Source organism: Manis pentadactyla, chromosome 8, assembly GCF_030020395.1.
Source record: "Manis pentadactyla isolate mManPen7 chromosome 8, mManPen7.hap1, whole genome shotgun sequence".
In the NCBI taxonomy this organism is placed as follows: domain Eukaryota; kingdom Metazoa; phylum Chordata; class Mammalia; order Pholidota; family Manidae; genus Manis; species Manis pentadactyla.
Window position 1 is genome coordinate 108,828,574 of NC_080026.1, and position 12,179 is coordinate 108,840,752.

The 12,179-nt window shown below is 47.7% G+C and overlaps 1 protein-coding gene across 5 annotated transcripts in view; it reads right to left on the reverse strand.

The window, feature by feature from the left end:
- CRTAC1 (cartilage acidic protein 1) overlaps window positions 1–12,179 on the reverse strand; it is a 155,885-nt gene that overhangs the window by 137,295 nt on the left and 6,411 nt on the right. For all 5 annotated transcript variants that reach the window (XM_036886496.2, XM_036886494.2, XM_036886492.2 and 2 more), the window contains exon 2: window positions 1,777–1,976. In XM_036886496.2, the coding sequence (XP_036742391.2) occupies window positions 1,777–1,976 (200 nt within the window). The remainder of the gene's footprint in view (window positions 1–1,776; window positions 1,977–12,179) is intronic.

A 12,179-nucleotide genomic window follows, 5' to 3' on the forward strand; every position in this document is an offset into this window, starting at 1 on the left:
CACTTCTTCCTTATTTAGAGAATGACTAGATGTCATGGCATTGAACCGAGACAAGCTCCTTGGCCCCACCCTGCTCAGGTCACCTCAGGCAATAAGGATTGTTACAACCTTTTCTATTTTCCCTTTTCCTATTACACTCTGGTCTTTAAGTTTTCCTTATTTCTTAAAGGCCTGAAACAGTGCTAATTTAAATGGGCTATAGAATTAAAATGAAATAAAATTAAAAATTTAGTTCCTTGCTCACAGTAGCCACATTTCAAGTACTCAGTAGCCACATGTAGCTAGTGGATACCATATTGGCCGGCACCAACATAGAATACCTCCATCACTATAGAAAGTTCTATTGAATGGCATGCTCATCTGGACTTCTAGGAGGTCTGGAATCTAGTACTTTCTAGTTTTCAAGGGCTAGAAGAAATAAATATATGAAAGAAGAAATGCACTTTACAAAGCATCTTTTCTACTAATCATCACCACTGATCCTCACCACTGCCCTGTGTGGAGGGGGTGGGTAATTTCAATATGCCCATTTTACAGAAGAGGAGAGCAAAGGCTGCATAGCTAAGTAACTTGCACAAGGTTCACAGCTATTGGGCGGTATGGTTAGAATTAAAACCTGGTTTTCCAATTCCAAGATCAATGCTTTCTACTGTTACATGCAGCTGCTACCAATAATGTTACCTGCCAGTGACTTTGTTCAGTGCTGCCATAAAAGCTCAGGCCCCCCAGAATGAGGATGATAAGCCCCTGTAGTGTTTTTATTGACTGACTTTTTTTGAAATGCTAACTAAACTTTGTACAATGTAGTTTAATAGTTCTATAGTTAGGGAGCCTTGAGGTTCAAATCCTGACTCATCCACTTACAATTTTCTTGACCAGGGCAAGTTGATAACTGTCTCTGAACCTTAATTTCGTTTTCTTGCACACATATTTTATGGTGATCTCAGAAGGATTAAATAAGACAATGCATGTGAATGGCTTAGCACAGTGCCTGGCACATATTAGCACTCCATAAATAATATTTTTTGGTGGTGACTGGCAGAAATGCACTGGCACTTGTAATACCCTATTGAGGCTTTAGGACAAGAAGGCATTACAACTATTCCCATCTTTATATACACCTGATATATCTGAATCGTAGTGAGTTAAGGGATTGACTCAAGGCCATGCAACTGGAAAGTTGTAGATCTAGGGCATGAACTCAAGCTATTTGGGTTCCAAATCTTATGTTTTGTTGCTACACAATGTTATTTCTCAGGAGAGAGGGGAGCAGGGGACACCAAGGCATGGCTCCAAGGAAGTTCAGCTCTCCTTAATTCCCATCTCCCCCACTTCTTTGAAATAGACAATCAATGTTTTCTTAGTCTTTCTTAAAATGCTGTGGCAAAGGCAGTTTTGAGCATCCACTTCTACCATAATTGTCATGCTTAAGCTCCTCCTATACAGAGATTCTAGAGTCCCACTGGTAAGGAAGTAATACCTACGTAATAAAGAGGCTTAAGTATGAGGAGATTGCCTTGAAGCAGAGCATTCCAATTTCCTCACTGTAAAGCCTGTGGACCAAGCACCTTCTTCTGATCTGCCCTCCATCCCTTCACTGCTATAGTGAAAGGCAAGGACATAGCGTATCAGAGCCCACGCTGAGCCCAGCCAAGACCTATGAGTGAGAATGCGTGCTGTTGCAAACCAATGGGTTTTGGAGTTGTTTGTTACTCAGCCTTATCACAGCAAAGCTGCCTAAATATATCTGTCAAACTCAGGGTGGGGGGCACTTACCCTGCCACAACGATCTCAAAGTCCCCATCATGGTCCACATCAGTAACTGCCACACCATAGTTGAGCTGGGTAGGGTTGCTGTCATAGTCAGGAGGCAGAACTGAGTTGGTGACTGCAGTGAACATGGGTTCCGCATGCTGGGACCCCTCAGTGGGGGGCAGAAACCATAGCAGCAGCAGGAATAGTAACATCTTGAACATCTGAAACCAAAAGTTACCAATGTTACTGAAAGACCCCTTAGCCAGAGCAGCCCAGGAAAAGCTAATCCTGGGTTGGCACAGAGGGGCCCTTCTCCCCTGTCCACAGAGGACCTGGCCATTCCTACACTGTAGCTTTTCCACAAGACCTGCCCTGACCACCCTCTGTAAAACTGCAACCTCCTCCCATCGCGCCTGATCACTCTTACCCTGCTCTGCTTCTTCTCTTTTTATAACACCTACACTGTGTAACATACTGTAGAATGACCTCATTCATCATGCTTACTCTCTGTTGTTGGTCTCCCTCTGCTAGAATGTAAGCTCCACCAGGACATGGATCTTGGTCTGTTTTGTTCACTCATGTTCATCAAGGCAAGACACTGTCTGGTACATAGTAGCCACTCAAAACATATTTGTTTAGTGATTGAATGAAGGAACAAAAGAATGATAGGGTATAAATACATAGGCGTGTCCCGTTATTCTGGGAGAAAGACTGGGGACTGAAGAAAATAACAGCTCTCCAACAGACCTGGGGTGGGGTGAGACCCCCATGGGTACCAAGGTCTGGAACAACAGTAGAGGCAGTGAAGGATTGTCTTTCTGTGGGACATACCCTAGAGGGAACCCGGAGGGAATCTGTGATTTGGCAGGTTTCCCCAGCCAAGGTCCCTCCCCAGCACAGCTGGTCATTGCTTCTAGGTCAGGAAGCAGTTAAGGAATGTATTCCGGCAAAATCTAGAGACTGGCACATCATTCACTTGGAGAAATTAAACCATTGCATGTGTGTTTTATTATAAATTAATTATGTATATTCCATTGTATAATTCATTGTTATATCTCTAACATAACTCAGGGTGTTGCCAAGCAGCCTGGGGCCACGAGAGCTGGTGGCACACACCCAGGAGACAGATGAAATGGCCAAGGAGGTGGAAGGACTCCACCCCACCCTTGTATGCACAAGGGAGACACTTAGATTGCTACAGATGGCTCCACTCAGAGACTCGGCCCACCAGCCTAGAATCAGAACTCACAGTGTTCTAAAGGCTCTGCTGGAATAAGGCCCACACAGTGGTGCCTTCCTGCCTTCAGACAGCAGCAACCCCTTCCTGATGGACCTTGTCCTGCTGGCTTTTCTGTGCATCTGGCGGCTGAGAGCAAGGCTGAGTGAGGCTGATATCTTAATGAAAAGAAGATCTGAAGATTGACGCTTCATATGGAGACAGACACTCCTGCCAGCAAGTGAGTTTTGCTCCAGTTCAGAACCCAGAGACCAAAGGGAAGGACCCAGGCACTGCCTTTGGAGCCAAACATGATTTGGAAGCCTTCCTAATGCCTTAATGGAGAGGCTGGAGAGACACAGGGGCAGGGCTCCAACTGCAGGACAGAAACTACCCTCAGCAAGCCTTCCTGGGGAGGAAGCTCTTGGAGTGCATTCCTGGGGCACATGTTGAGTAGTGCACTATCGAAATGAGGTCGGTCCAAATTACAGAGATGTCTGAACAAGGCAGCATCTTCTACTGGGCTCTCTGATCACCAAAGGCAAATGCATCACTACACGAGTTCTGCAACTCATCAGGAAGTTTGGATGGAAAAAGGAAACTCAGAATTGGATCAGTGAGCAGCTGAGGGGGTAATTAGAAGGTAAAGAGTATTTAATAACCAGTGTAGACATGCTGAAATGTAGCACGGATCTGAAGGTCACTGAACTTTTTAAGGTATGATCTCTAGCATAGGGACAGCAAATGAATTTCAACTTGAGAGCCAATGCAATTGATTGGCAGTGGCTTGAAAGAGTACTGTGATCAGCTTACATTTCCAGTGGGCATGAAAGAGAAAAGTGGTGTCAGGTATGCCTTCTAAAGCTAGTTTCTCCCAGGTGCCGTATCTGTAATTTGAGTAACTGCCACCAGGGAGGCAGGTGCTATTAGGGTAAAACAAGCAGCTGGCAGAAATGTTCTAATGAAGGCCATGAGGGGCAAGAACCACAATCCAGCCTCTTGATTTTTACCTTTTCCATGACAAGTAGAACTTTTAATTAGAGGAGCCCCATAAAAGAAGTAGCTACTCTGCGTTATCCATTTCCAGACAAATAACCTAAAGCAAGATTAAAAAGAAATAATACACCTGTGGGCCCACCTCTATTTTGCTTGGTGACCTGAAACGAGTCACAGCCTCTTTGGACCCAGCTTTCTTCTCCCAAACAAGGGTTTGGGAATAGAGCTCTAAAGGTTCCTTCTAGCTCTAAATTCTTCAATAGATTAAAGGGTTTTTTTAAAGAAGCAGACCTTCAGCAGTTTTTCTCCTCAATTTCTTCTATAAACTTCAGAGCAAACTGTGTGGTTTTTCTTTCTAGGTATATTAAGCATGAAACAGCATTTCAGCAGGTTCTACAGTTTGTTCCCTCTTAGGGGCCAATGTTAAAGAGGAACTAGCCATTGTTAGCGGGGAACCTGAGGTCACCTGGCATGGGCAGACCAGTGAATGGCCTCCCAACCAAGGCGGGGTGAGAGTGAAGCAGGAAGAATATGCACCTTACACTTCATTCCTCTGCCACACCAAAGGCACCCAGTGCACCCACTAGGGTTAAGCTGTGGGTCTGTCTTGATGGTGGATCAGGAAACAGTTGTTGCGAGGAAACTCAGGAAAAGGTCTGGTAAATATGCAATGAAGGAAATCCTTGAAACACTCCTCTACATTACTCAGAGTGGTGTCCAGACCAGCAGCATCAGCAGTAGTTTGGAATTTTGTTAAAATGCAGAAACTTGGGCCCCACCCCAGACCTAATAAGTCAGAATATGCATTTTAACAAGATTTCAGGTGATTCAAACATACATTAAAGTTTGGGAAACACTGCTTGACTTTAGCTGTACACCAAAAGCACAGGCAACCGAAGGAAAAGTAGACATAATGGACTACATCAAAATTTAAAACCTTTATACATCAAAGGACACTATCAACAGAGTGAAAAGGTGAGCCACAGAATGGGAGAAAATATTTGCCAATCATTTATTGGACAAGGGATTAAAATGCAGAATATATAAAGAAGTCCTACAATTCAAAAACCAAACAACCCAATCCAAAATGGGCAAAGAACTTGAATAGACATTTCTCTAAAGAAGATATACAAATGGCCAATAAGTGTGTGAAAAGATATTCAACATCATTAATCATTATGGAAATGCAAATGAAAACCACAATGTGATACCACTTCACACCCATTAGGATGGCTGTACTCGAAACACCAGAAAATAACAATCCTTGGAGAGGACGTGGAGGAGTTAGGACCCTGTGCATCACTGGTGGGAATGTAAAACGGTGCAGCTGCTGTGGAAAACTGCTATGCAGCAGTTCCTCAAAAAATCCAAATTACCATGTGATCCTGAAACTCCACTTCTGGGTACATACCCAAAAGAATTGAAAGAAGAGACTTGAAAAGATATTCACACATCCATGTCATAGCAGCATTAGTCACAATAGCCAAAAGGTGGAAACAACGTAAGTGTCCATTAATGGTTGAATGGATAAACAAAATGTGGTATATACATACAATGGAATATTTTAAGCCTTAAAAGGAAGAAAATTCGGACACATGCTACAATGTGGATAAACCTTGAAGACATTATGCTAAGTGAAAAAGCCAGGCACAAAAGGACAAAGACTGTATGATTCCACTTACATGAGGTACCCAGAGTGGTCAGATGCACAAAGACAGGAAGAATGGTGGTTGTCAAGGGGTGGGAGGAACACAGAATGGAGAGTTAGTGTTTAAAGGGGACAGAATTTCTGTTTGGGAAGATGAAAGGAGTTCTGGAGATGGATGGTGGTGATGGTTGCATGTAACATGAATGAAATGTACTTCATGCCACTGAACTGTACACTTAAAATAGTTAAAATGGTAAATTTTATATTATATATATCTTACCACAGAAAAATACTGATGCCTGGGTCTCATCCCAAGAAATTCTCATTTAGCTGGTATAGGATGCAGCAGGTGTATCAATTTCCAAAGCTCTGCACTGATTCTAGTATGTTGCAAAATTTGAGGGACATTGTTCTAATGCTAGTGCTTCAGTGTTTCTCAAATATCACTGTGTACATGTATTACCTGGTGGTCCTTTTAAAACAATGTTCCTCAAACAGTAACATGCTTACCAGTCACCTGAGGATCTCAGTAAAGGGCAGATTCTGACTTGGTAGGTCTGGGGTGGGGCCTGGGATTTGGCATTCTAACAGGCTGTCAGGTGACGCCAAGGCTGCTGCTCTGCAGACCTCACTTTCAGTAGCAAGGCTCTAGGCCAGCGGTTCTGAACTCGAGATGCCCAACTGAATCATCTGGGGAGGTTTTAGAAATATGCTGCTGCCCAGGTCCTTTGCCCAGTTTTCTGATAAAATTGGTCTGCATATTTTTAAGTTCCCCCATGATGCTAATAGGCAGTCTGGGTTGAGAACCACTTCCCTGGACTCCTGGTCTCCAGATGGGAATATAAACTGCTATTTGCTTTAAAGTGAAAAGATGTTTCTGCTTCCAAAATTCATCACCAGCTTGTTGAAGTATATAAAAATCTATTTAGCTAGAGAATGTCAAAGGAGGAGGCAGGATCTGGGGTTTGGGCAGAAAGCAGAGCAGGATGGTACTGACTGAGGCAGAAGGGCAGCCGGTGCCCGGAGTGACCTCACATTTTACATGGCTGGCTTGGGAAACCTGTCACACCACTGTAAACATTTGAATCTTTTGGGAGAACATGCAGAAAGGTTAAAAATAGAATAAAAAAGTAGGTTGAACTGAACTTTTTGTTTACTTGAATGCTTGTGTATCAATCGCCTACTGCATATGAGAGAACCGTGGGCAGTACTCACAGGCACAGGCGGTACTAAGTAGTAAGGGGTGTAAATGCAACAGGAGGACATCCAGGGGGAGCGAATTATCAAAGGCAGAGTTTGGGCAGAGGGCTCAGGGCCAGAATCCCCGGTGGCTCAGTGTGGAAAGTGAGCTGCTCCTGCGGGGGATGTGTGGGGAGGGGGTGAAGAGCAGTTTTAACAAGGGTGAGAGATGGTAGGACATGTGTTTCAGGCGGTGAGAATTGCTTTGTAATAATAAGTTCTATGAAATGCTCAATAAGCAAACGTCTTGAACAATCCTCAGCAGAAAGAGGAAAAAAGTCAACAAAATGAAGCCCAAGTCAGGGAGCTGTACTTGGATCTCAGTCCCACCATTAACTAGCTGGTAACCTTGGGCATGTTTCTGAATCGTTCTATGCAGTGTCCTCATCTGTAACATGGGAGTCATACGACTGGCCAAGGTTTCAGGGGTTAGGTGAGCCAGTGAGCGCCTCTCTGGCCAGGCTGGCCAGCGCTCACGGGTTGTCTCCTTTCCTTTCACGCTAAGATTAGACAGGCTCTAGACACTGGCTGTGTGTTATATGCAGTCAAACTCAGTTCCTGTGGCCTCGGGACTTTCCTGAATTGGGTCTGAGAACCAGTAACCAAGCAACCTGAATCTCTGATGTGGGGTCAGGCAGCTGTGGGGAGAGGCTTCCAGGGCAATTTTCAAGGCATGCAGTTCTTTAGCAATTATTGAGAGCCAAGGACAGCACCCTCAACTCTCACAAAAGTAAGAGCCCTCAATGTTTTAGATGTTGGCAGGGAGCACAGACCCTTTCCAGACATTGTAGGAGGACAGAGACTCGGATCTGGGCAGCCACAGCACTCTGCCCTGCACAGGCTGGGCCCCAGACCTACACGGAGGCCCACAAAGGGCACCTGGAACTAAGGCACCACTGAGAAGAGCCAACAGGAGCTGCCCTGGCTCACTCACCCACGACGACACTCCCTGTGGACCCTCGCCGAGCTGGCTTGTGCTTGGTGGCGCTGGGGTCATAGGGAGAAAGTCAACATTTGCTGTACAAGGTGAGGGGTGCTGTGGAGAGGGGAGCACAGAGAGATCTCTGAATTAGCAGGGGCCAGGACAGGAGCTGGCGAGTACTTCCACAGAGGTCAGCGGGGGCACTGAGTGTTAAGGATGCTAAGAAGTTCCCTGGATTGGACAGGCAGGAGGAGGAGAGGGTGAGGAAGAGCAGCAGGCAGCCGGCTTCTCAGAGGTCTGCAAGACCCAGCTCTCACCGCGAGCTGCCCTCCCAGCACTGCCCATTTGAAGGCTCCCGTGCCTGGGTCACAAGCTGGGAGGAAGCATTCTTCCCACCCCTTGGGTTTCCATCCCGAGAACCTCTCATCAGATGGGAGCAGTGGCTCTCAACCTGGGGCAATTTTGCTACATCCCTCCAACATCTGTTGATGTCTGGAGATATTTTTGGTTGTCACAACCAGGGAAAAGGGGTGCTGCTGGCATCTAGTGGGGAGAGGCCAGGATGCTGCCACACCCTACAACACCCAGGACCGTCCCAAGGCAGAGACTTATCCTGCCCACTATGGCAGCAGTGTGAGACTGAGAGAACTGGAATGGGGCAACACTTGCGGCCTCCCTCCTTCCCCCTCCCTCCTGAGGGGCAGAGGAGGGACTCCTCTGGTCGGTCAGGGTGGAAGCACCAGGCATGCAGGGCCCTTCTGGACCTGCCTCTCTGCAAAGGCTGCTCTGCCCTGTGCTGAGCTTGGGGGAGGCTCAGGCCTGTGCCCATCCTCAGGGAGGCTGCGGGGGAGGCAAGGGTGCCCGGCAGGCCCCACAGACCCCGCTCCAAAGCCTGGCCTTCCCGACAGCTCTGTCACAATGGTGGCATTTTCATGGCAGCCTGCCTGAGCCTGGCCTCTCTCCTCCCTCTCCCTCCCCTTGGTCTCTCTCAGCTGGTCCCGAATCCGAGTGGGGAAATGCGATGCTGTTTGTTGGGCCCCTTGGAAACCCAACACTGTCTCTCAGGTTGGAAATCTGCTGGTGTAGTTGGTTCTTCTTCCTTTGCAGTTACTGGATCACCGGATCAACTCTGCTTCCTGAACGCCTCTCAGAACTGCCCAGCCTTTCCATCCCGCTGCCGGGGATCTGCCCCCCTCTATCCTTCACTGCAGGACAGCAGTACTTGCTGACTGCCCCCGCTGCCGCCCACCTCACCCCACTGCCGCAAGCCTTCCGAGCTCCCACTCTAATCTCAGAGCTGGTCGTGTCACTCATCAGCTGAATTCGTGGGACCCTGTCCACAAGGCAAACAGAGATTTTGACTGCAATTTGATGTAACAAGTACAACAGGAGGAATGGGTGGTAATAATAGCCCTTACCCCCTACGGATGATGTGCCAGCACAGATGACCTCATTTAATCCTCATGGTGGCCTGTGACCTAGGTACTACTCTTGTCCCTTCACAGATGAGCACACCAAGGTGAAGAGAGCCTATGTAACTTTCCCAAGCTCACACAGCTAGGGCGTGATGCAGCTGGATTTGCACCTAACCCAGTTGGCTACAGAATTGGTGTTTTTGGACACTACAGTAAACAGTGTCTCTCACTGCACCAAACTTGTCTTAAACTAAGTGAGACGGGAAGAGAGTGCAAGGAACGAGCACCTCTGCCTGGGGCCAGCTGGGGAAGGTCCAAGAGAGAGGCGGTGGTGAGCGGGGCAAAGGGACACGGCGGAGAGAGTTCCAGACTGAGGGGCCAGTGAGTGCACGCTGGATGAGTGCACGGAGGCTCCATGTGGCTGCAGCTTGGGATGAGGCCAGACACTGGTGCGAAGTGCAGCCGAGGAGGCTGGACAGACAGTGGCAGCCTTGAGAGCGACATCAGCCAGAGCGCTGGGAGTGACCTGGCTGGAGTGGGGTGTTAGAAAGGACACTGTGACAGTGGGATGTGGAGCAGGCCATGGGCAGTAGGGCTGGAAGTGGAGTGGCACGTTAGGAAGCAAATACTGGGTCCCAAGTGGGAGAGAAGGCTTGAGGCTGCCATTCAGTATCTCCTCATTCATTCACTTGGAATTCTTGTGCACCTCCTCTGTAACAGGGACTGTTCTGCACACTGGGAACACAGCTGAGAACAAAATTATGTCCTTGCCCCTGGATTGCACATTCTAATGTCTCAGTCATTGGCACTTCTCACCCTGCCTCTGTCCAATGTCCTCTGCAGTGCCAGCCTGCAGGACAAACAACAGACCTTCTGCATCTGGCTACCCCCAGGGGCCACCAGGCCATATGTGTCTTCCCCAGTACTAAGAAAATACAAGGCTTTCTCCCTTCCCTCTACCTGGAGAGAGCTCCAGACACTGCCTGCAGCTATAGGCACAGACAGACAGACTTGGTCCTGCTCCAGAAAAGGTAGATGAAAACTCAGGGGACCCAGGCTAGAAGGAGGCACAGAGACAAGCAGGCTAATGAAATGGTGTTTCTGAAAGTGAGAGGGCAAATGGAGTCTCCTACCCTTTTGCACAAAGCAGAGCAGGTCCTTAATAATTATTATTAACTGCTCAGACTTCCTGGTCTGTAAGATGGGGAATGAAACGTGTACTAAGTGCTGAGCACAGTGCCTGGCAAGCAGTCCATGCATGGTAGGTTAACAGTAACTTCATACTATTACTACTGCTAATAAATGTTTGTTGAATGAATGAATACACCTCAGGAGGTGGAGTCCAGGCCCACTAGGCACTCCTCTTCTGAGAGTAGTTGCCAAAACTTGAATCAAATGTTTAGGACTGTCAGACTTGAAGGAATAGGTTTGCTTCTGTTACTAGTTAGTCTCAGGAGCCTAGCAGAGTTCTTTGACTTCTTAAGTACTGCTTTCCAAACACAGAAGCCCTTTCTTTACTGTAATATACACATTCATTCTTCAAACATTAAGTACGCCTATGGCCCAGCTTAGAAACGATGCCTAAAACTGGCTCCTGACCCCAAGAAGCTGAACAGTACCACAGAAGACACAAAATGAGGGGAAAAGTTCAGAGCAGCAAAAGGCACAAAGTCCAAAAGAAGCCCATAGGAGGGAGGCGTTAGTGAGTGTGGTGGGAAGGGCAGGCAGGGAAGGGCCTCTGGAGAAGGGCAACCAGGATTCAAAGGGAGCTGCTGCCTTCTCGGGGGAGCCCTTCAGATCAAAGGCCTGATGTGACGCGGCTTGGTGCAGGCATGGTGCAGGCTGCACATGTGGTCTTTGCTGCTGGAATGCAGTGTCTGGGGTGTGCCCTGAGCGAGAGGGAGGAGGGAGGGTGCAGGAGAGGGTGGAGACTGTCCTGGGTGGAGGCAGCAGTTGGGGTCCGCAGAGCCTACCAGCTATGCCAAGGAGCCTGGAGTCACACGGGAGGAGAGTTTTTGAAGTCGGTTCAAGACATGATCAGACTTGCATTTTAGAAATGGCATTTTAGGTTTGGGACAGCAGTGTGCTGGACAGATAGGCCGTGTTTCTGGAAAGTGATTGAGAGTAACACAGAGGGGATCTGGACATCCTGGGATAGGTGGGCATGGTACTGGATGATTTCCAAAGTTCTTTCCCAGGCCCAAGAGTCTATAGGTCAGGTTTTTACCCCCTAAGTTACTTAAAATGCATTACTGGACTTTGCTATTTAAAAGCATCCTCCTAGGTATCTTTCTGTGAAGCAATGACTCACTCCTTAGTCTGTCTTCAGTGGACACCCAAATTATCATCTATTCTATCAGCTTGGTGCACTGAGCTTCCTTGCAGAAGCCTGGTGGGAAGGTGCAGGGAAGGGGAGCGAGCACCCAGTGGGTGGTGAAAAAGAACAGAAACTTGGCCTTGCTCAAGGTTCAGAGCTGGCCACCACTCCCTGGGCTGGGCTGGCCCTGCAGGGGCTTCTCAAACACTTGATCAGTTTGGGGTTTCTAGAGGCCTGGTACCAAGTGTCAGCTCTGGGAAGGAGCCAGATGGAAAGCTGGCCTCACTGACCCAGGCCAGTTTGAAGGTACACTTTAACACCAAGGGCCACCTACATTCACTTATTCATTTGCTCATCCACTAAGCCCCAACAGAGATCCCTTCCTAACCAAACACCATGCCAGGCAGAGAGGTTAGAGTTGAGAACAAAAGACAGAGTGCTTCCCTCCACACTGCTTGCAAGGCAGCTTTTCTCCTTCATGGGGTCTCTTATTTCCCCACTTGCAAAGCCTCTTTGGATATACATAACTTCTCAGATAAGAAGTGCATGATTAGGATTTCCAAGAAAGAGTCTGTTCTCAGAGACCAGGGTGCACAGGCATGTGACATCACTTAGAAACAAGACAGAAAAGGCCTGTCTGCTCAGCTCCTCTGATTACATGGACTGACCTC